This window comes from Anastrepha obliqua, chromosome 3, assembly GCF_027943255.1.
Source record: "Anastrepha obliqua isolate idAnaObli1 chromosome 3, idAnaObli1_1.0, whole genome shotgun sequence".
NCBI classification, from domain to species: Eukaryota; Metazoa; Arthropoda; class Insecta; order Diptera; family Tephritidae; genus Anastrepha; species Anastrepha obliqua.
The window spans coordinates 45,326,290-45,351,081 of NC_072894.1; the positions used below are offsets into that span (position 1 = coordinate 45,326,290).

Genomic DNA, 24,792 nt, shown 5'->3' on the forward strand with positions numbered 1-24,792 from the left:
TTTTAATTCCCTGCTCAAAAAATTGTTTGTCCTTGGAGCCAAAATACGCTTCGATATGCCTTTTTATAGCTTCTTTTGAGGAGTAGTTTTTGTTGCTCATATGGGATTGAAGTCCACGGGAAAGATGACAATCACAAGGTGCATGCCCATCAAACCCACTCATCTAACACCCCTCTCCCTCTGGACACAAACTGTCGAAACAGCAAGTTTCCTGGGCCTACCGTTAGATGAGTGAGACGAAGACAACCGGTGATATACACAACACTGACAGGGACAATTATACTGCTACAACAACAACTAGATATGTATATTGCATTTACACAAAAATGGTTAGACATTATTAAGAGTAAGAGAAACAATATAATGTAATATTAAGTATCGTATGTAAATGCCTCTATGTATATATGTATGTACATATAATTGGCGCTTAAGCCCTCTATTGGGTGGTTGACCGAGCTCCTACTTCTATTTGTGGTATGCGTCCACAAATGTTGGGATTTACAGTTTTAAGCCGACTCCACACAGGTGATATTCTTTTTATGAGGAGAAATATTAATAATAATAATAAAAAAATATTCTCAGCTATCAATTATTATCAAATAAGGACAGAAGTATTAAAGTTTTTTTTATGAAATAATCATATTTAGCGTAGGTGGTTTATGAAATGTTTGCATGAATATAAGAATCTTTCATAAGTGACGCTTTGATGTCAGAAGTGAATAATTCCTAAATATTAACTTTTTTTATGTCGCCTTTGACATTTGCAAGTAAGCAGATGTACAATTTGGCATGATAGCACAGCACGCTAAAATTATTAAAATTTGTCGGACAACATATCGCAGAATTCACCTTTAATGATGCACAATGTCAGCAAACAAAATTGCCGCATCTGAAGAGAAGAAACCCCTTAAGTAATGTCAGAAAAATCTACTATTTGATGTGGTTTTTGGGCTGGTGGAATTGAAGATTTTTTGTGGTCTGAGTTTGAAGGAATAGACATAGATGATATTCAACAGGATGGAGCCACACGTTGCACAACACGGAAATACATTGCATTATTGCGACCTAAGTTTCCCGGTCGATTAATTTCACGTAAGGCCGACCTAAATTGGTCACCAAATCAAGCGATTTAACTTTTTGTGGGGTTTTCGGAAAAGTAAAGTCTAAGTGAATAAACCGATTTTGCCGAATTCAGTACGTTATGTGAGCGAGCGCTTGAAAATTTTAATTCTCGCTTGACAGCCTGTAGACGTGCTCATGGCGGACATTTACATAAATGGCGTAATTTTTCACACTGAATTGTTAAGAGTCGTATTTTGAATGAAAATAATTAAACCTGAAATAATCTACATTTTTGCATTTTTTATTTTAAAAGAACATCTAGGCGTGTTTTTTGAAAGATTATTTATTGGGAAAGGTTACATACCTACATATACCACAACATCAAGACGCACGCCAAACATCAAACATAAAGTGTACGCGCTATTTATTTATTTACTTATTTATGTATAAATACTACGGTCTTTGTATGTACAGTTTGTAGAATAATTTTATGCTTTGTGTAAAAAATATATTGATGGTAAAAAATATTTATCAATATACAGAAAATTTGAAGGTTAGATTACACTGCGTATGCACGTGCATGCTTGTGTATGTGTACCTACATCACTTGATGATATTCTCTCTTAAAAAAATAACTATTGTTTGCTTCTTTGAGCTATGGGATTATTTTTGGGTACAATGAACGCGATTTGCGCAAGTTATAAAAACATACCGAATCATACTTGTACATACATATAGGTATGGTATACTACATTGAATACATACTCACATACTCTATGGTAGAAATAATTAAGGAAGGCTAAATTCGGCTCGGTCTGAGCTTTACATATCTATGTATGTATGTACCAACGCACATTTTAGTAAAATTTTATTTTGTGGCTGGCTGTTAATTTTTTGAATCAAACAAACGCATAGACAATAAAAGCTATAACAGTAAAAATAGCTTACAACAATAATATTTAAATTGCATTTAAATGAGGTTATCAATTTACCTAAAATTGGGCGTGGCACCTTCCATTTCTCAAAATTTTACTTGTGAATATTTATTTTTTTGTGAGTAATGTTATATAGGAGATCGCCTGGTTATTGGCCGATTTCACCTATAATCACCATTATTACATAGTAATATGTGTACCAAGATTCAATGAAAAATAATAATTTTTGCGTACGGGCACATGGTTAAATCGAGTCCACTCCTCCTTCTGAGCCTTTCGGTATACAGTAAGGCCTGTACAGTTGGACACCTTTATGGTTTCACCCTCGCTCAAATTGGACGAAAAGTTATGTACCAGAATCTATATCTCCCGTGCTTAATTCGGGCACTGTCTATTTTAGAAGTGAGGTAATATTCATTTTAACACCCAAGCATTAAAATCCTTTCTTAGGTTGGGCAATACATTAAATTACTATAAAGATCATAAAAGTTAACGAAAAATCACTGAAACAGTTAAATTAAGTCCCGACGCAATTCAATTCGTTATGTACGCGAAAAAAGAGTGGAAAAAAACGCTAAAACTGCACATAACAAGATTTTCAATTGCAATAATTCTAGATGGATCTTGCGAAGGGTACATGAAATTTCACATGAGAGTGATGCAATAATTACAAATGAAGTTGAAAAATAACTTGGGAAAAAGTGGCATCCTAAAACTGTCCGTAGAGCCGTAAGAGAAGCTGATTTACAAGAACGCACAGCACGTCAAAAACCGGATAGAAGTTTGCAAACGACCATAAATGCAACTAAAGATGAGAATTTCTTGAACTCCATAACTTTTGCTGTCAAAAAAAAGTTTAACCTTTCTCAATCAGACGAAACAAGTTTTGTTTAGAGGAAAACAAATGCAGAGCTACTAAAACAAAATCCGCGCTGCACAGTCAAACACGTAATGGTAAGGCGATTCATGTCATCTTAATGAACCGAAAAGTTAGCTTTTATTGAAAATAATATGGCTAGGCTTTAGTATTTGGATATCTTAAAGAAAAATATGTTACAAAGTGCCACAAAGTTAAACATTCGGCAAAATGTTCGCTTCTGTTGAGATAACGACCCGAAGCATAAATCGGCGATTGTACAGAATTGGTTCATTTGGAATTGCTCGCGTATATTTCGAACACAAGCGCAATTGCCTGATTTGAATGTTGTTGAGAATCGGTGGTCGGTCCTAGATAAAGAGAATCGCGAAAAATATATTTCGAAAAAAATCATACCTCAAAAAGTCCCACAAAGAGGAATAAAAAAATATTTCTTCTGATTATTCCAAGAAGTCCGTGGAATCGGCTCTAAAGAGACTTCAAGATGTTATTGACAAAAGCGCCTTACAAAATATTAATAATAAGCTTAATTTTTTTATTATTGTAATGGTTATATGCTTTTTAATTGCTTTAATAGCCGATAGCCCTGGTAGCTAGTGCTGTAAACATAGTAATTTATAAATTTAATTATGATTTTATAAATTAATAATAATAATAACACAGGCCAACAACCAAAAAACTTTTTCGATAATTTTAACTAAGGTTTTAAGGTTTTTTTATGCTGAAAACGAATATGACCTTGAAAATGCTCCAGCACGTCAGGATTTTTGGCAATTTGAGGTTAAAAAGTCAAAAAATGCAGATTTTGGCCATTTTTTAATTTTTTTTTTTGGGCAAGGTAAAGTTTTCTTTTAATTTTCCACAACGGCATCGCAAAGTACTAGTCTTCAGCTTTAAAATCCATTTTTAAAAATATTTTTGCGATTAATATAAAAAAAGTTATACTATTTTGAATTCGGCCTTTACAGGGGCGTTAGATAGTTAGAAAGGTTGAATTTGCATATCTAAAAGTCTCCAATTCAAAATAGAATAACTTTTTTTATATTAATCGTAAAAATATTTTTAAAAATGGATTTTAAAGCTGAAGACTAGTACTTTGCGATGCCGTTGTGGAAAATTAAAAGAAAACTTTACCTTGCCCAAAAAAAAAATTAAAAAAATGGCCAAAATCTGCATTTTTTTACTTTTTAACCTCAAATTGCCAAAACTCCTGACGTGCTGGAGCATTTTCAAGGTCATATTCGTTGTCAGCATAAAAAAATCTTGAAGAAACACCCATAGCCGTTTTAAAAGCTGTAAAAAAGCGAGATTTTGTTGGCCTGTGTAATTAATTGCTTTAATGCTTTTCAGGACTGCGTCATTTTTGCTGCGATTTGCCTTTTTAGTTTGCGTTATTTTTTGTACTATACTAAATATCGCGAAATTAGTTGGCTTGCAAATTTTACTGCATCATTCTGGCTGTGAACCACCTGTACATATGAATGGTACATATGTAAGTATATTTGCACTTCGGCGTCAATGGGATTTGTTATACGTTGATATGCGATGAATATCATGAATTTGCTAAAAAGCCGGTATCTGGAATGTTTTTAGCTATTACGGCGACATCTTTTGGTGCTCAATAATGAGTCGAGCGTTTGTATTTGATAAATTTAAATTGTTTGGGGTGAATATTGCAATCTTATTTAAATTCGGCCTGGGTAAAATTACTTTTAATTTATACCAAAGTGCTCGAAATGAAGAGAGAAGTCGATTTAGTAATGCCAACTGCGTTCAATGCAGCTTGGTGCACACATTGCTCTTTATCCAAGGTAGTTTTGTATAGAAAATCGGCGAGATAGGTCAATAACCACGGCCACTTCTCTTATAATGGTAATTTATGAATATATTACCGTTAAGTGAACAGAATTATAATACCTTTGTACACAAGTGGACGCGGGTATAAAAGTAGGCGTCTCAATATAGTGACCGAGAGTCAAGTTGAAAGTTAAGTATGTACCCGTTCGAGTATTTTAGCCTAAAACATCAAAACATCAGCATACTCAATGGTGCATAATCATGTGCCACATGTGTATGTACATATAAGTATGTCTATATGTTTACGGAGATGCGGATGTAAGCAAATATTTCATTTAATGCCGTCATAAAACTGAGAATAAAAACATATGTGTGTAAGTGTTGGCTGAACATCTCCAAGGAAAATTAATTGAAAATAATATCTAATATTAATTAATTTCTTAACTTTTTCACATGTTTGTATTTATTTACATTATCATAAGTTTTTAGATAAGTTCGTTTGGAAATTTAAATATTTTAGTCTTGCCATAAATTCTGTGACAAATTTTACAATGCATAGCCGAGAACAAATTCACAGAAAAAGTGCCGTTATTGTTGCTTTTATTCGCATGCATTGTCTACTCATAAATTATACCCAGTTTCATGTCAAATTTCGCTTGTTAACAATGGAGTGGGCAGCTAAGGAAAATCGCATTGCATTGATGGCATTGCATAAGTGGGGTAAAGATGCAAGTGAGATTTACGAATTGCTGAAAAAACTTAATATTTCGAGAAATCACCTTAAAAAGCCGTAAATCATTTCCAGGGAAATTAATGTATCGCCCAGATCCATATTAAGACTAATTAGAGATGATATCCACGTGAAAACTTTCCGCCGCTCAACTGGTCATCTTTTGACAACGCGCTTGAAGAAAATGAGACTCGACAAATGCAAGAAACTTCTTCGGTGGCACGCGGTTAATGCGGTGTTCGAAAGACACAAAAAATGATGGACCAATGATGTTTAGCGTCGCCACCATCCAGCCTCCGTAATGCTTTGGTGGGAAGTGTCCTGTAAAAGCGTTACCTCTCTGCATTTCTGCGAAAAAGTGGTTAAGACCGGGGCAAAAATGTACCGCTTTCTCTCTATTGTATGGAAAGCGTTGGATCTTTCAGCAAGATTCCGCTCTAGCCCATAAGGCAAAAACCACCCAGCAGTAGCTAAAAACCAATATCCCTGGGTTCATAGTTGCAACAGAATGACCGTCTGGAAGTACATATCTGAACCCATTGGACTACAGTTTGCAGTCGGAATTGAAGAACATGGCATGTCGAAGACCTCACAGAAAATTGGAGAGTCTTAAACAATCTTTGGTTTGAGCAGCGACTCAATATCCATGGAAATCGTGCTGTGTGCTGCAATAGCTGAATGGCCTAATCGTTAGAAGGCTTGTGTAAAAGCAAATGGTGACCATTTCGAATGAAAATGTTTTTTATTTAATATTTTCATGATTAAATAAAACTAACTTCATCAAAAAAGTATTATAATTTCATATCTATAATGGACTTAACTTGTCACAGAACTTATGGCAGGACTAAGTACACAAATTTTCTGAGCTAGCTAATTAGAGTTAATTTCTTTATTATTTGTTTTCCTCAATATGTACCAGTATACGATCAAATATACAGTGCTGCGAAAAATTATAAACTCATCGATATTTTTAACTCTTAAGGCATGCAGAGGTATAGATTTTTATAATCTACTGTAAAAAATAGAATGCCATTCCCTGTTACCGGAGCAACTCACATTTCGATCCGGCCACTTAGTCCTGCAGTATTCCCCTCACATGAATGTTGAAAGCTTATTCTGCTACAACAACAAATGATAATTTTGCTGATGAGGCGCTATTGAGTAACTGGAATTTTCTATTACTTAAGCAAAAAATTAATTTTGTCTGATGTATCTTGTGAAAAATTATGAACTCAGTAACGATAAACTTTCTTAGGCACATGATTTTTTGGTTTTTTTTTTATACTGCCACTAATTTAAAACTTAATAACAGTTCCTTTCGGACAATTTTATTGGCATTATACGTTTCGAACTCGCGTGAAAATAAATGTTTGCTGACGCTATTAAAAATCTTGTTGAAAGTTTTCCTCGTCGATTACTGGCCGCTATCACAAATAAGGCCGCTATACCAGTAACTACCAGTAATAATACAAATTATTTTGAGTTTGTTATTAATCGCAAGATTGTAAACATAAAGAGTAAATATTTTTTAAATAAACTGAAAAATCAATAAATACATTGAGTTTTTGTTTTTAAAACAACGTTATATTATTTATTAATAGCTGCTATAATAAAAATACAAACAAAAATTGCTTTGAGTTTATAATTATTCATAGCAATGTATGTATTAACGATAGTTCAGCTAAATAAACTCGTCAATGTTTAAAAAGTGCTTACGAAAATGAGGTACAAATAAAAAACATTGCGCAAATGGATCCGACTTATTAAAACAACTGCTGGGGAGTTGGGTGAAGCAACTTTTTGCACTCTATTGAGTTCTAATGATGATTATAAGAATAATCTAAACTCTTCTCAAAACGTATCCACAAATTACCAAAGATTTAATTTTTTAAATTTCGCCTTAACCAATACTAAATAACTTAAATAGGAAATTGCGCTGTCACATTTTCTAAAAATGCAGAAGTTTGATGACAGCTTCGGGGTGTCTTATCTGTACGAACAAAATGAAGTTCTTTCGAGACTACCGTGCAGCCCTAGAAATAAAGTCATAAGCCAGTTATCTCATTATTTGCAAAATACTTTATTTTTTTTTCTTTTTTTTTTTGAGAAATATATGAAATCACAAAAAAATTTTCAAAGTTTTACAAAACTAAATCATTTTTTTTTATAATACTATTACGTTTTTGTTTCTTATATCAATAGCAAAGTTACATACGTTGCTCGTTGGTGAGCTAGTGACTATGACACATTTGTTGCATGCACTTATTTTAAATACCCACTACTTATTTAGAAATAAATTGCTTCCCCTACCCGAAATGGGAACATAAAATTCAATGTTACACATACAATTGTATAACTATGGCTTTGGTAATTTTTTAAAACCTACATTCAATATACAGTTACATACATGTTTACAAGTACATACAATTATCAATGTAAGCATATTTTCAATGCCGTGTCTTAATATTATAACCTATTTTATTTAACTCTAAATATCCGCTAGCTTCTTCTAAATTTTGCGTCGTATTGCCCGTTTCGTTTTTCGTTAAGATTCAATCATTAATATTATCGCAGAATACGCTACTATTATTATCTACAAGTACATTTTTAATGTACTACACCGCTATTCCTCTGCTTGTTGGTATCAACAGTTCCTTATCAGGTGCTTGCTTCCGTCTAAATGTTATGTATGTGTAAAGTAAACTTGCAAACACACTGATATTAATTCCGATACAATTAAGCCACGAGAAGATGTAGTCACCGCCAATAAACATACCCAAATATGTTACACAGATATTCTTTAAACAGCCGACAATTGTTGTTGTAAGAGCAGAATTGTATTGCGTGCAAAGTATTGTGCTATATGATAATATGAAGCCCATGAAGCAACTCATTAGAAATTGTATAACAAAATAGGGATTTTTCCACTGGTTGAAGGCGAGCGATTTTTCAAGGTCGCCAGTGAGATAAGTAACAATTAGTGCTGGTGTGAACATAAAAAGTGAATTATAGAACATCAGTCCATATTTGCCGATTTCTGAAGTATCGAGCTTCTTTTTTACATACACCCCATTCGAGGCAGTCAGCGCATTAGTTATCATTACGAAAGTGTAGCCTTTCATGTTAAATGAAAGATCATCAGAAGCTGCTAGTAATGCACCACCAATCATAGCGTATACACTGACTTGAACTGCAAATGAAGGTCGGACACCGAGTATTTTCAATTCCAGTAACATCGTCATTAATATTGAAAAGCGACGCAATGCAGCAAACATTGGTAAACTTAGTTCTTTTGTGCCACCTAACCCAAACATCATGTTTCCGAGGAAAATCAGTGGTAGTGGAAAAATTTTCATAAATGTATTTCGCTTTAATGGTGGATACGTTACCAAACGCAGCCGTTTACCGAGTCCAAGCACTACAATACTGGCCGACAACTGACCCAGGCTGAGGAACAGAAACGAAGGAAACAGATACGACGTAAGAACAGTCTTGTTCACAACGGTTATCATAAACGAGGCCATTCCATAGAACAGAGCACTGCCGATTTTTTTGACGAACAACGTGCTCTCATCTTGCTGACGCTGCTCCTTCGAATTAACGCTTGCTGTACTATCATTGCTGCTGTTGGTCGATAGCTCAAGCGTAGTGTTTTTGCCTTCACTGCTTTGTGTCCCCATCGCAATGAGGGTTTGATGCAAAAGTCACTATGTACTATATCCAAGCAATTCTTATTTTGGAATTACAGTCTTTTGTTCTACACAAACTTCAACTTATTTTACTGCGATACCATAGCCAGTTAGTTAGTTAAATATGCCACATTTTGTAAAAAAAAGTAAATGGTTTTATATTGCAATTGTTATAACTTTGCTATGTAATTTAACTATGGAACCACCAAAAAATACCTTAATGACAATTTTGACAGTGGCGATTTTACTGAATTCACAGCTGACAGCAAATGCTGATACGAGCTGTCAGAAAAATTAATGCGCGACAGATAAGCAAAATTCCATGAGCAAAATCAGCAACATACTTTTAACTAATAAATGGACTTTACTTGTGGAAACACTCAATATTTAAACCAAACTTACCTTACAATTAGGTTTAATTAGTTTAAGCTGAGCTAAAATTTAAACAAATATGAATAGTCAATAAACCACATCACAAATAAATCAGCTGTTGTACAGAAACAGATATGTTAAAATCTATTTAGAAACTAGTCTGTTCCTTTACCAGTTTTGCCTTCAGATATTAGTCAAGGCGAATTGAATACCTAAGACTGGAAATAAATTTTTCGCGATTTTGACAAATCTGACGTCAGAATCCTTTCTAATACAAACCAAACAAAAGCAGGAGAAATGTTATGCATGTGAAAATTTAGTGAATGGCTTGGCAATATTGAGATTTGTGAGATTTAAACTAAACAAACTAATAAAAACTTAGTGAAGGATGTTAAATTGTGAAATATCGAATTGTAAAAATTCCTTTGGATGCTGGTTCTCTGCGTTTTTATGCGGATGACGCCGTCGCAAGGAAATATGTTTTGTGGGTATATAGTTTCTTCTGCTTGATCGTTTTTTTGCTTTCGACTACTCTTCCTCTTCACAAATAACTCATTTTCTTTCCTTTTTTTGTATATTCTTGGTGCCTGACGTCACAGCGAATTCGGAGGGCTCTATCTCTTATAGGCCCGTTACAATGGGTCCGTTGCGGCAATAAATTTGACTGACAACAAAACAGATTATGTGTATATGAGTCGAAGGCACCAGTAAATTTTTTTTCTTGTTTACTCCTCTCGCGAGCATAGGGCCTCGACAAGATTCAGTCTTGCGCTGGTTTCGTAAATCTATTATTTGATTTCTGACAGAGTAGGTCAATAGCCTGCCGCTACACCAGTAAAAATTACAATTGATTAAAGTAGAACAATTTGGTATCGCGCAAATTTTTATTGATGGTATTTTTTATTATATCAAATTAAATGCAGAAAATAAATGGAATTTAAATGCACCCTTATCTTTTTGATAATAGCTTCAAGAGTAGAGCAAAATCTAGGCTTAAGCAGGTTGTCTTCAAAGTCACAATCAACAAAAACCTGTTTATACACAACGAAATACAATATTTTCTTTCACGACAAGAACATCTGTTTCTTGTGTTTATCTTATTTATGTGTGGCAAAACTTTCATCGTGACACCACGGTTCGTTTTATACATCAAGTCAGTCATATGCGTAGTATGATAGAATGCAAGATTGTACCCTCCGAATTCGCTGTGTCGTCAGGGTCCATGAATAACCAAACCAACACGTTTGTGAAGAGGAGGAGTAGGTGAAAGCAATATAAACTGCCAAACACAATAAACTATATACATATACACATAAACTTTCTTGAACCGATGCCATCCGCATAAAAACGCGAAAAAAATGTATTTAGAGGTTTTATATTCATTTGTGTCACAAATCAAAACATTACAAAGCCGTTCGCGGAATTTTCACAAACATATCTTTCTTTCTTTTCTTTCGTTAGTTAGGAAGGGGAAAATTACTTGTTTCTGAAAAAGAATAATAGGCGAAAGCAACGGGAACAACCAAACCCAGGAAATTATACGCACACACACATACTTTCTAGCCACGGCGTTTTTCGCATAAAAACGGCTTTTGGAGGCTTTATATTCATTTGTGCTTTAACAATTAAATACGCGGCACTTCGTTTGCATTAGTCATACACCGAATTTTCACAATTCGCTTGTTGTGATTGCGTAAAGAGTTGACGTCAGAGTAAAGTCACTGGTCTTAAATGTAGCCACCTTAAGTACTCAACTGGCCTTGGCTACCTTCAGTATTCAATTCGCCTTGCTTGTTTATTTTACGAAGGCGAATTTATCCACCTTACCTTTTGGATCCGAAACAGAATTGTAGGGGGACAGCGGATTGACGGCTGGTGATCAGCCGATCCACTTCCGTTGGAAAATTTGGTCGGTTACACCCAATTGCGACGGTTTTCAGTTGAGGTTCCAATAAAATTAAATTTGTGGAGAAATCTTTTCGTTTGTTGTATTTGTGGAGCAATTCGTTGAAGCGCATTGTTAAAGCAAAAAAACTATTTCTAGCTTATTGCGGGTTTTTTTTGCTGTGGCTTATAAACAAACAAATAATCATCTAGTGATCAGAAAACAAACTTGAGTCTTCAATCGAAGAAGGAACGAAAATATATGTTTTTATTTTGCCGACGAAAAAGTAATTTATGACAAGAAATTCGCCCCGCCGCAATTTATGCTATGAAATGTTTGGCTCGCTATCCGCTGTAATTCTGTTTAAGGGTTTATGTTCATCTTTTTTTCTAATGTGTCAACAGCTGACTAAAATCTGTAGAATACTCATTGCGGGAATTTTAGTGTATTTATTTGTTGGTAATAAATCAAAATATTTTATTTAAAATGCATAAAACGAAGAAAAAAGTAAAGACGGGCAAAATACCCAAACCGATCAAAATTAAAAAAGAAAAAACCGAAGAAGATCGCTCTCTTCATCCAATGTCGCACTACATAGATGATCGACTTGAATTGGTCAAACAAGTCTTTGGCTCACTTAAACCAAAAACTATTACAAACTTGGCTCCGGATTTTCTCAAGGTATTTGCTTTTGCTTTTGCTTACTTAGGTACATATTTACCAAACTTATCTCAAATATATTCAGAGCAAAGGTATGGATGAAATTGAAGAGCACTGTTTGAACGAATTGCTGGGTATATCTACAAAACGATTACTGTCCATAATAAATGCCACAAAATGTCCAACAGACACAGAGTCATCCGGCGATTCCGATGTCGAGCACCAAGAAGGTGAGTTGAAAAAAGTTAAGTTTTTGGGTATAAATAAAGAATACACATCTTTTCGATGGAATGGTATTATGCTGAATACAACGGAACTAACATTTTTTGCGAAAACTTAAAGTGGAGGTGATATTGTAATTCAAAGATACCTCTTACGCTTTTTAAAAACTTTAATTTCTCACAAAGCCTTTGCAATCAGCATAAATACTTTTATCGAATCACATTTTGGTTTTTGTTTTTAGTGAAACTGTGCGCATACTTTACTTATTCCAATTTTTGTTTCGCTTTATAACTAAATCTATATTATAGAACACATCTCACTTGAGGAGATCTCTTCAGACAGTGAAATAGAAGGTGCATCCTCCAATGCAAGTAAGTTAAAACATTATGCTTCCTTGAGTATTGTTTTTTCTAGTTTTGGAAACGCTATATTTATATATATTATGTATTTACTTTTAGTTAAAATTCTTAGCTTTATAATTTATAGCAATTTACAAATTTGAATACCGAATTTGGCTGAAATTCATAAACAATTTCCATAATAAATATTAAAAATTACATACATATATTACTGCTACTGTGAGTTTTCTCGTTTAAGAGTACATGAATTTTTCAGCAATCGGAGCTGGTTGTAAATAGAAAGCGCGCAGTATGACAACATCTTCATTAATACCAAAGTGTATGCCATCTTCATCTTCCTTACAAACATCCAATGTAATTACAAAATCACCAGTTTCCAGTAAGCCAGTACTACGTCCGTACTCGATGCCATATTCGATAGGGCTGAGATTACCCTCATTCATTTCCTTTGAATACATAATTCCTCGCAAATTACGCCGCATGTTCAGTGCCTTGGCCAATTTCAGTTTACATTGAAATTCATTTTCCTCAATATCATCAAAGGGCAACATCATAAAAACGGGGCAGTAAATTTCCACACGCCCCAGTGCCACAGCAGCAGTTTCGCATTTACTGTGCATTACTATCGCTTGACATTCTACTGAACTGATCGTACGTATGATGAAATTAACTATGCTTTGATATGAAGATAAAATACTCTTTAAAGCCGCTGTATTCTCAACTACAGCCCTGTGAAAATCCTTTAGCGGCAACAATTTCTTTACGATCAGTGGGTATTTGTTACACCAAGTACTCTTTTGTATAAATATTGTATCTATACGCCAAAGAAAATCATGGTTTTCAAATCGTTTAAAGTCGCTACAACGCTCCAGCGGTATTGTGCCTATAATAGGCTTTTTTAAACATTTCGCCAAAGGTATTAAATTGGTAAATATTTGGTTTTGTAATGAAGCAGTAGCACTAAACATATCTTGTATCCAAACATAATCAAGTAGCTTAACGGTCCCCATTAAGTCGAGCATCTTTGAACTAATGAATTCTAGATCTATTGTGCCAATCAGTTTAAAATCAAAATCATCCTTGAGACTTTGACGCAAAGCACGAAGGAATGGCTTGCAACGAACGCGCGGCAATACAAGGAAGTCAGCTTTTGCCTGCATCGCCAGTTGCAAATCGTCCATAAAGATGTCGGGAAACGTTTCGTCTGACAATGTATAGCACTGATTTGGTATCTCGATATATTCGTATGAATTAATTATGCCGGCATCTTCAATTATCACTGCCACGTTGTTCTTAAGTTTTTTCACAATTTTTCCCTTCACTTCATTGCCGATTGATATTATATCGCCCAGTTTTAATGTTTTGAAGTAATACTTTAAATTTATTACATAAGCAATCTCCCGATAACTGCAATAGCGGTAGGATTCGTCCAGTGTTAATGACATAACATCACTACGATGTAACAAAACCGAGCAATTGTTACGTAAACGTCCTATTCGACAGCAGTCACCCTGAAATTGTAATGCTATTCCGATTGGAAGTTGAAATTTTGGCTCCTTTTCTTGGAATTGATCAACTATGGTTTTTGTACGTATAAGGATCTGTTCGAATTCGTTACGTCTGCTAGTCACTGTATCGATAAGAAATGTGCGCACACCATTTTTCAATAGACTGTTTAGCTCATCGTCGGTAGTTTCCATAACAATGCGCGCCATTAGGCCAAGATTGTAGTAGCGACGTTTGCAACGTTTACGTGCATGTTTTTCATGTTCATCGCATGCTTTCTTAAACTCTTGCAAACGTTTCATCAGGCTTTGGTTATCACTCAAGAGCACTTTGAAATCGCGTTCATTGTCATCTTCTTCGCCCTCCATTGACGGAACAGCGTCCAGATTGTCGTTATCGTTGTTGTATTCCATTATTATGGCATTAAACTAAAACTTTCATTTATATTTTTAGAAAAGAAAAAGGCCAGCGGATCTGATAGTAAAACTGGTGTCAAAAAACCCACAAAAAGTTCAACCGAAAAAGATGAAAGTAAGTACCAAAATTTATGAGAAAATTATATAATAATTATAACAATAATGACAAACAAATAATGACAAAAAACTGAATAGAAATCGAATTCAAGTGAATGCATGAATATGTAAATCTTTCATGGTACACTATAAAAAATATTTTTAGCAAAAGGAAGTACAGTGAGGAAGAACAAATTATAAAATAGGCTACCACCATAGCTATTGCTCACGCCATCTAGAAAAAAATGAAACGGTACTTTAAATATTATACACATTTAAAACTAGAATCTTTCAAAAGTATTACAATAAAATTGTAATTTTTAACAAAGTTCATCCAGTTATAACAATTTAGGCGGGGCTCGTTACCGATCAATTTTTTACAATGCTCGCTACATAGTTTTCACGTTATGATGGTAGCAAATGCAAAAAATTGTGCTTCGAGAAAAACGCTTTTCCAGGTTAAAATACTCGAGCTCCCTCTTGTTGTTATTTGTGGTGAGGTGAAATCGCCTATCCCCGTAGACACTCTTATCTAACGGTAGTCCCAGGAAAGGCAGTTTCAACAGGGTGGGACGAAAGGAGTGTTGTGCGAAGGCCGAAGAGGTGGTAAATTACATACGGGGTACCTTTGCTTGCGGAACATTTATTGTGTGAACCCCACATTGTGTCGGTCAATCCCAACGATGACACTGTTTGATTAGAAAAAAAAAACCTATTTTTTAATTATTTAATCAAAAAAGTTTTTTTATCATTAGTTTCTAAGTACTAAATATAATTTATTACGCAAAATCTGTAACATATTTCCAACATTCATTGCAGATAATGGACAGATAAGTGTATTGGAGCTACTAGAATTGCAAGCACGTGCGCGTGCCATTCGCTCCCAACTGGCACTCGAGCCAGTGACAAAGATTGAAGTAGACTCGGATGCTGAGAATATTGAGAAAAAAAACAACCAAAACTCCTCTAGCGGAGCAGTGTCTAAAGAGCATAAACACAAACGCCGGCGCAAATCCAGCGAGAAAAGTAAAGAGATAGAAAAGACGCAACCATCCTCCACCTCGCAAGGACGCCTGCAAGTTACTGCGAAAGTAAGTAAAGGGATTTCCAGCTCTGCTGCTGGCACGTCCAGAACTTCCAATGCGAAAGCAAAGGTTAAAGAAAATGAGCCCCAGACAACTAGACCAAATAAGTTGAAGAGAAATTATCGCTCTAAGAATAATGGATCAGATTCTGTTATTAGCGAAACTCAAAATAAATCTAAAACCAATGAGACGGATGCCGCCTCATTGGTGAGCACGACAAAAGAGGTGAAAAAAGAGACGAAGTCCCGTTCGCCAACACCAGATGTTATACCAATAATACCGGAACCTGAAACGTTGCTAATCAGTGATAGCTCCGACGGAGAGCATGATCATAAGGGGAAAAAGAAAACCATGCAATCTGAATCTATGAATAAGAAAGAAGATACCGGTAAGAAAGACTGTACCCCGAAATCTCCTGAAACCGAAAAACCTTCAAGACAACGTAAGATAACTGAACCAGAGGAAGGCGAATTAGTCGACAATCCAGTTGAAAATGACGAAGAAAAAGGCGATAATGAAATGAATATCGGTGTGTCATCTACCACTACTGTACCCACTGATAATACGAAGCCAGGCATGAGCCCGAAAGAAATTGTTGGTACCGAGGATGGCACTGTGGAAACTAATAAGCCAGACAACAATAGAGCCGTGGAAGTTGAAAAAATGCCTCAAGAAGATCCATTAATAGCTACAACTGATCCAGCAGCTGCATCATCGGCTACCGTATTGCCAAAAGCAGAGGCCGCAAACATGGGACTCAATCTCGAAGATGAGGACGATAGAAATGATGATGTCATATCACTTGAAGGTGGTGATCTTGAGGAGGAAATGATTGAACATCTGGAAGAAGATACAAACACAAAATCGTCATTTGCGACTTCACCCAAAAGGAAAAAAAATAATGTCAGCGAGGAGCCAGATGCAGATGTCATATCGTTGGATTCTAGTGAGGAAGAAGAACGTGACAAAAAGAGTTCAGAGGTTAGTACTTAGTATGAGCATACAATTTAGTTTTTGGTTTTATTTTGTAATTTTTTTTCATAGTCATGGCATTCGCGCTATTTGAAGAGTTCGAAAGTGAGTAAAGTTTTGGCGACCTCTCGTCTAGGCAAACGTGTACGTGATAATATCAAGAAGTCCAAACGCTCCAAAAAAGATTCGGAACGCGAAAAAGTGTCTGAGGTAAAGGAGAAATCGAGTACAAGTTTCGCTTCCAAACACGAAGATGGCTCTATTGAGCAATACAAAGAGTTGCTGGCAATGCGGCAGCGTAAAAAACAGTAGTAGGTGCCTAGAATAGAAAATGTAGAAGTAGAATATATACAGTGGCGAGCACAGCTGAGTGCATGCTACTTTTTTTGAAATTTACAATGTTACTCGAGCTAGAATTTTTTTATTTATTTGGTTTGTAATTACTGTTCATTTTGCCAAAACTATATAAATGAAACCAAGGCGAATCTATTAAAGGTAGTGTTGGTAAATCAGCTGATTTGCTTTTTTTTCTTTCGCCGTGTCCATGTGGTTGTAAACTCAGAATGAAACAAGGCGAATTCATTATTTGTTTTCTAGTTTCCCAATACTTTGTTTTGACAATCAAACGTACAGAACATTGTTGTTGGTGCCACTAGCTTTGATGAATGCGCCTTGAATGAAACTATATAAATGAAAAGAAAAAATTTAGAAAAATTTTCAAATCTCTATCTAAATTTTGAACTTTTCAATCTGTTATTACCCAGCAACAGCTCAAGAAATTTTAGTAAAATAAGTGAAAGTTTTAAGCGGCTAAAATATCGCTGAAATTTTTCATAATATTTTTTTCTTACGCCTTTTTGCACTTTATGCCATATATAAATGAATTTCTTGGAGAAGAAAATTGGGCAGACCGTTTTAAGAAAAAAGTTAAAAATAATTACAGTTAATAGTTTTATTTAAGCGATTCTCTAGCCTTCTGGAACTTGCACGCTATTATACCCAAAATTCAATAACATAAAATAACAAACAAAACTGGAAACTCGTAATTTTTCTAAAAATTCAGATTTGGATGGAAATTTGTTGAATTTTTCTAAATATTGTACAAAGTTTGAAAGCTTGATTTATATAGTTTTGGTATAAGAATGAACACCATTAAAAAATCTCAAAGAAAACTCGAAAAACATTGTAAATATTCACCGAGCTCTTCCTCCTATTTGTTTGTGGTGTACGCCTTGGACGAAGGCGTCTGCCGAGGAGCGACCACTATTAAAAAATCGGTTCCTATGAATTGGTGTTTAGTGCCCGTGGTTTCGAACCTGTGCACTTCCCAATGGTAATCACGCACCAACCCATTCGCCTACTCGCCACTGTTAGTAATTATAAAAATGAATGTATTTAATGATCTATGGCATAATAGTAATATTTTCACCACAAATACACTAGTATATATATATATGTGTATACATATATAGATCTGTTAGAAAATACATACATACAGTAATCCATAATTATATAATACAAAATCGATTCATTTAATAAAAACCCAAAAAATGAAAAGCTTTCAATTGTTTTTTGCGTGTTCAGGCAAAATCTATGCAAGTATTTCACCCCCACCTCGACTATAACGGTAGAACAACACAAAAATTATACCATGGCAATAATTTTCTTCAATTTTGTGATTGCCTCTACCTCAACATTTCTTGCATTCGTTTTGTTGTTAATCATTTTTCGCCTTTAGGTAGATATATGGAAAACCATTACTACTTTCGTATTAAAAACTATAAAAGTAAAACGCACAAAAATTTGAATATTTCGTGCCAAGCGCAAATTTAAGTGAAATTTAAAAATACTTAGCAAAACAATGTCACGTAAACTTGAACCAAAATGTTGCGACATTGCCAAAGTGAAGTTTGAAAGACACACTTCGTACTGCGTACTTTGCCCCACAACTTCCGGAATTCATTTAAATTCCATTTGGCTCTACGCATAACAGTTACAAATGTACGTCGCTGAAAATCTAATAAACGCATACATACATATGTACTTGTATGTAAATAGCGTGAACAAAAAATGTTTCGACAGTTCTTATGAATATTTATTATATAATATTTGGCTGTTCAAGAAATCATTAATAAATTTTAAATAGTTTGATGAAGTTTAGCCCCTTTGTTTTTGTTGTTGTCGATATGTAAGTCCTTGGCTGGATATAGTCCCGGTCATTCGGGTAACGTAGAGCAGACTGTTTTTTATTGAACCAGTCGCTACAGTCCTTGAGGTAAAAGTGACAAGCAAGAGATTCAACAGCAAGCTTTTGCAGATGAGCGGTACAGGCGTTATAAGCATGTCTGAGGCACACAGAACAAACAGAATCGCGACTGTACAACTCGCCCATTCTGAAAAAAATTTTGCTCTGTAGGGAAGGCTATTCCTACTTTACCACCTTGAGTGAAAACCATAAAGTTACCTTAATCTTGGTCCGGGGACATCGGCGCATTGAAGGTAACGAAAAAGCAGATGAACGGGCAAGAGGGGGATCTGCCATGAATAACGATCTGGCAGAATCGGTATTAACACCATAAGATGTTGTCAAGAATACATTTCCCTAAAATACCTCCGAATCGCGGATTGTAGATGGAAACACCAGATGACGTGCAAAATTAGCAGAAAGTTATGGCCAACCTACAACCTTAAGCACTCTTCAACATTGATAAACATGAAACGACGGAGCGCCTGGAGACTAAGGGCAGTCATAACTGGCTTTTGGTCTGTCGGAGAACAAGCAGCCAAAATGGGCATCCCTCGCAACGCACACTGTCACAGTTGTAAACGACCGGAGAAAAAGGCGTTTCCACGACAGTCGGTTCTACTTTACCGAAACGACCCGGATTTATATCAGGCCAAGGACTGTCACTCCAGCAGCATTCCCCGTATGTAAGTATGGGGAATGCTTATGCTGCTTCTACTACAACAACAACAACAATCGGAGAAAAAAGAAACAATCTTCCATTTCATCTGTGAATGCCTTGCCCTATAGATGGACAGAATATTAACTATGGACAAACCGCTGTTCGAGAGTTTCGGGCCTTGCAAAGTTGTCTTTCCTAGAAGACTATTAATAGAATTCCTGTAAAAACTGTGCACGTTTTTGCTACAAATGGAGGATTCGATAGATGTTATTGATTGTTCTACCGTTCATCAGAATGGTTTTTGGTGATTTTTGTGCTAAGGAAGCACTGCTAAACAATTGGCTTCGAAAATTCTTACGCGAGGGCAAGACCTATACAACATAGTGAAAAATAGGATTGCTGAAAAGAATATACCGATACAAAGACTTGTTGGGACCTGTTAAGAGCATCCAGATAATTGTATGAAATCCATACGAAACCATGTTATGGTATTGTATTGTGAATTTCTTTCCGGGACGGTCGTTAAACCATCGACAATTGAAAGCTTTACTCGATGAATTAGGGACTGATTTGTAGCTTTGATGACAGAAATAAAGTTATTCCTGAAATGCAAAGGTAACACATATTAGAAATGACTAGTGCAAACTCAGTACTCGCCGAGAATGCCGTCTGAAATCCTCGGCTCAAATTCCATTGGACCTAGACCTGAAGTCTGGCCTAGAGTCTGATGATGCCTTCGACCCACAGATGTTTTTATGAGAACCTATTTAATAGCAGCAATTAAATCGATTTTGCTAAGGACTGTCATGCCAGATTAAAAAGCGTTAAAAGGATTACGGATTGTAGCAGCAATACTAAATCCTGTCCGTATAATGTAAAGCACCGAACGTCTTCGTCGAGCTCATCTAACAGTAGGCCCTGGAAACTTGCTGTTTCGACAGGTTGGGTCTAGAGGGAGAGGCGTTTTACGATTCGTTTCCATGCATCTCCAATTTTTAACACCCAGTAAATTTGCTCAAGGGTTGCCTGGTAGTTTTAGACGTCTTGTGATTTAGGCGTTACGACGTATGACACGATTGATTTCCGGAGGCGGTCATCTCTAAAGCGCGTAACCAACCATCATAGTTATTGGGACTTGACGTATTTTACGATATCCTCGGCATTACATAGCACCAACAATTCTTCATTGTAGCGTATTCGTTAGATACCATCTTGCAGTCGTATATTATTGACTAGTATATACGTACATATGTACTTTGCTATCTCTCGTTAGAAGTTTAGATTTTAATAGTTTGGTATGAGCGAAATGCTTTGTTTCCTGCCACAATCCTGCTTCGTATTGTGTCGTGTGAGATGTTGTCGTTTTTTATCGTGACGCTCAGATACTTAAACGATTGTACGCCCTTGAATCGCTAAGTGCCAATTACCATGTCTTCTCTCCACCTTGCGCGAAATCTTCAGATATTTAGTTTCATCTGCATTTATTTTGGGTTCTACAGTTTCAGCACCTTTCTCGATGTTGAAAAAAGTGCGGGCAGGTAGTTTTCTTATTTCGTACGTTTATCGTGAACTCATCGGCATATCGGCCAGAGATTGCCAAATTTTACCTCATCCCTAATATAATAATACAGTAACAAGTTGAAAACGGTTGTAGAGAGAGTCGCCTAGTTGGACTTCACAGAAAATGTCAAAGGGAAGCGAGATAGATTGCTGGATTACTACTTTTTCGGTAGTGTTTGCCTGGGTGGCCATAACCAAATTGGTCAGTTTGCTGCTGATGCCCAGTTTTGCAAAAACTTCAGCGATTTTATAGTGGTGGATGTTATCGAACTCTTGTTTCAAGTTATGAATAACATTTTTGAAGTGAAAACTTCTTTAGAATCGTTGGGAGTGATTTGAGGAAAAGTGAAACGAAAAAAGCGACCAACTTGGCTACGAAGCGTTATATTATATGTTGATATAAAAGTAGCGACGAACTAAATAAAAATAACTTTTATTTTTTTTTGTGATTCGAACCAAGGATTTTGGATCGGAAGTTCACATTGCTAGCCGCTCGGCTACCGCACCATGCTGTCGTCGCTGGCCTAAAAGTTATTTAGTTACGAAGCGTTATATTATATGTTGATATAAATAATTTTTGTGAGCGTGTAATTCTCAAAAGTTTTATTAGGTTTATTATTTAAAATGTATTGACTAGGTAGTGTGATATCTGTTCTTATCAGCTTAACATCTGATAGATCCTCCATCGGAGGACAACAAATGTTAAACTGATTTTTGGAAATGGGCGGAGTGTTTTAGGGGCTTGCTCCTTCTCTGCCACGGGTTGACCCGGTATTGCAGTACCGCCGGGATTTCGGCTTTGAATAAATACAAGAAAAAATATACTAATACATTTAGCTTTGGTGGGAAGAGCCATAAATTTTTATATGAATACATGTAGACGAAAATGGAATTTTTGTTTTTTGAAATTTGCATTGTAGGACATTTCTGATTATTTATTGAAAACAGTTTTTTGGTTTAGATACTGAAAGTCAGTTTAAGTGAATCGGTATAAATATTTCGTACATTAATTTTAGTGAGCGTGTAAATTCTCAAAAGGTTTATTAGAAAATCTATTGAAGTAGGTAGTGTGGTATTTGTTCCTATCAGCTTAACATCTGATAGATCCTCCATCGGAGGACAACAAATGTTAAACTGATTTTTGGAAATGGGCGGAGAGTTTTAGGGGCTTGCTCCTTCTCTGCCACGGGTTGACCCGGTATTGCAGTACCGCCGGGATTTCGGCTTTGAATAAATACAAGAAAAAATATACTAATACATTTAGCTTTGGTGGGAAGAGCCATAAATTTTTATATGAATATATGTAGACGAAAATGGAATTTTTTTTTTTTGAAATTTGCATTGTAGGACATTTCTGATTATTTATTGAAAACAGTTTTTTGGTTTAGATCAGTGCAGTCCATCCCATACATCAATTGATGACACGTATTCTTACTCTCCATCGTTCAGTCGTTAGCAAACCAGCAACGAATAAACACCACGTTTGTCCGCGACGCTTAATGTATGCAATACAATGCCCTGTGAGAACTTTTTTATGCTAGAAAATGCCTTTGGCGACTTGCAATGCCTTTTATGTTACAAGTCGTTCAAAGGAAGCTATAGATATAATATCAAAAGGCATTTCGATTCCTCCCACAAAAATTTTCTACTCCAATCCAATATTTATTTATTTTGGTTTAAATTTCCCACTGGGCTGCTCCCATTCTCTCGTTCTCACTTATACACTCACATTTTTCATTTTGGACAGCACTGGTTTAGATACTGAAAGTCAGTTTAAGTGAATCGGTATAAACATTTCGTACATTAATTTTTGTGAGAGTGTAATTCTCAAAAGGTTTATTAGGTTTATTATTTAAATCTATTGACTAGGTAGTGCGGTTATCAGCTTAACATCTGATAGATCCTCCATCGGAGGACAACAAACGTTAAACTGATTTTTGGAAATGGGCGGAGTGTTTTAGGGGCTTGCTCTCCACCTCTGCCACGGGTTGACCCGGTATTGCAGTACCGCCGGGATTTCAGCCTTGAATAAATACAAGAAGAAATATACTAATACATTTAGCTTTGGTGGGAAGAGACATAAATTTTTATATGAATACAAGTAGACGAAAATGGAAGAAATTTGTAAGTCTGTTTCTTCGGTCCGTTTGGGTATTTTTTTTGACAACATCGAAACCAAAGCATTTGTATCATATTTTATCTATCATAAGCCACTCGTATCATTTGTTGAAATTGAAAACATTGAGGATGAATAATGATAAAATGAAGAAAATAAAATATGAACTTTATAGCAATATTATAATGAACCTATAATTATCCCGCTCCTAATGCTGCTTTCGTCTTATTCTCTCTCAGTTTGTTTTACGGAAGGTTTCACTTCTATCAAGTCTAACCGTTAGACTGGTATTTTTTTTTGTTTTTCTTTTATAGCACAACTATAGTATTTTTGAAATTAATCGCTAATTTTCTATATCTGAAAATAAACAGCGAAACATAGGGAATTGAGCTAATAAAGCTAGTTTGTCCACTTAATATTGTTGACAGCCACTGTATATATGCAATGCCATAGGTAAGTATGTATAAGCAATTACGTTTGCTAACCCATTTATAATTTACCGGTCAACGAAACAGTCAACAGTACTACACATACGGACACGATTTGTTCAGCTTGCAACAGACCGTACGTAGACAACCACCAACTACAATAACAACAACTCAATTTGTATGTGGCCTTGTTAAATGGCGTTGTCTTTATCATAATTTTTCGCTGATAAAAAACGGCAGGAGCATGCGAACAGTGAAGAATACAGGGTGTACATCATTTAATCACATTATATGTATGTATGTATGCACATGTGTATGGGTGTCACCCATAAATGCTATTGGTATTGTTGCATAGACAGTTGAATGTGAAGTGCAAAGTGAGCGCGCAGGCGTATTGCTATCGCTTATTTGACTTTCGTTCTCTGAGCGTATGCGTTTCAGCAAATACCGGCGCTCATAACTATTGTCGCTGTCGATGTGCTACATCATCAAGTGTCCGACTTAAAATAATTGCAATTGAAATGAGTTGGCACGGCGCACAGTGCAACAAATGTGGTCATAAGCACAGTAAAGGAAATAATTTAAAAAACGGTTTTATGGTTAGTCAAGTGGGTTTGATTTTTTAAAGTGTTAGTTTTAAAACATTATTTAAAATTGGAAATTAACAAAAACAAAAAAAGTTTTTAATCGAAAGTATAATATTATATTGTATATTATAATATTTTATTGGAGTTTTATTAAGGTTCTTAATTTTTAACATTACATATCTATTCCACTTAAATTGGAATCGGTATGATATTTCCACAGGAATCTATCCCTATCTATCCCCTATCCCTTTTACTGGTTAAGCTGATAGCTGTGAGCTTTAAATACTCTATCGACCTTCTCCGCTCAGACTTTCGCCAGAATTATTGGCTTCAATAGATTATGAAATTTCCTATACTTGTACTGACTACTACATACTACGGTGTTCTGGTTTCCGGTGAAGTGTCTCACTTCGTTTTGTTGAGGCTTGCCGTCAAACTGAATTTACCAACTGTTTGATCCCTTGCTTACCAAACCTGTCTTTAAATTGTGAAGCACTATTTTAAACCGCGTCGTTCAAGTTGATTAAGATTG

At 35.5% G+C, this 24,792-nt stretch overlaps 3 protein-coding genes, 1 non-coding gene and 2 pseudogenes across 4 annotated transcripts; 4 read left to right on the forward strand and 2 right to left on the reverse strand.

Moving 5' to 3' along the window:
• Window positions 1-7,570: 7,570 nt before the first annotated feature.
• LOC129241674 (UDP-sugar transporter UST74c-like) lies at window positions 7,571-9,189 on the reverse strand. Its single transcript, XM_054878133.1, has one exon. The coding sequence runs from the start codon at window positions 9,079-9,081 to the stop codon at window positions 8,017-8,019; it is 1,065 nt and encodes a 354-aa protein (XP_054734108.1). The 5' UTR covers window positions 9,082-9,189; the 3' UTR covers window positions 7,571-8,016.
• Window positions 9,190-11,795: 2,606 nt separating this feature from the next.
• Window positions 11,796-17,235, forward strand: LOC129241796 (PH domain-containing protein DDB_G0287875-like). Its single transcript, XM_054878305.1, has 6 exons — window positions 11,796-12,028; window positions 12,093-12,237; window positions 12,538-12,600; window positions 14,548-14,625; window positions 15,426-16,672; window positions 16,736-17,235. Exons 1-6 carry the CDS (start codon window positions 11,834-11,836, stop codon window positions 16,973-16,975), a joined length of 1,968 nt encoding a protein of 655 aa, XP_054734280.1. The 5' UTR covers window positions 11,796-11,833; the 3' UTR covers window positions 16,976-17,235.
• LOC129241797 (uncharacterized) lies at window positions 12,702-14,658 on the reverse strand. Its single transcript, XM_054878306.1, has one exon. It carries the CDS (start codon window positions 14,505-14,507, stop codon window positions 12,822-12,824), a length of 1,686 nt encoding a protein of 561 aa, XP_054734281.1. The 5' UTR covers window positions 14,508-14,658; the 3' UTR covers window positions 12,702-12,821.
• A 4,508-nt stretch (window positions 17,236-21,743) lies between the features above and the next one.
• LOC129243332 (U2 spliceosomal RNA) lies at window positions 21,744-21,936 on the forward strand. Its single transcript, XR_008582299.1, has one exon. It is a non-coding gene; the product is annotated as a U2 spliceosomal RNA (small nuclear RNA).
• Window positions 21,937-22,177: 241 nt separating this feature from the next.
• Window positions 22,178-22,363, forward strand: LOC129243163 (U2 spliceosomal RNA; annotated as a pseudogene).
• Window positions 22,364-22,976: 613 nt separating this feature from the next.
• On the forward strand, window positions 22,977-23,161 carry LOC129243210 (U2 spliceosomal RNA; annotated as a pseudogene).
• Window positions 23,162-24,792: the final 1,631 nt, after the last annotated feature.

Excerpts from the sequence above, each read along its gene's own strand:
- LOC129241674 (XM_054878133.1), bottom strand. The coding sequence starts at position 9,081 with ATGGGGACACAAAGCAGTGAAGGCAAAAACACTACGCTTGAGCTATCG.
- LOC129241797 (XM_054878306.1), bottom strand. The coding sequence starts at position 14,507 with ATGGAATACAACAACGATAACGACAATCTGGACGCTGTTCCGTCAATG.
- LOC129241796 (XM_054878305.1), top strand. The coding sequence starts at position 11,834 with ATGCATAAAACGAAGAAAAAAGTAAAGACGGGCAAAATACCCAAACCG. Across the intron at positions 12,029-12,092 it reads TGGCTCCGGATTTTCTCAAG|AGCAAAGGTATGGATGAAAT; the intron begins GTATTTGCTTTT and ends AAATATATTCAG. Across the intron at positions 16,673-16,735 it reads GTGACAAAAAGAGTTCAGAG|TCATGGCATTCGCGCTATTT; the intron begins GTTAGTACTTAG and ends TTTTTTTCATAG.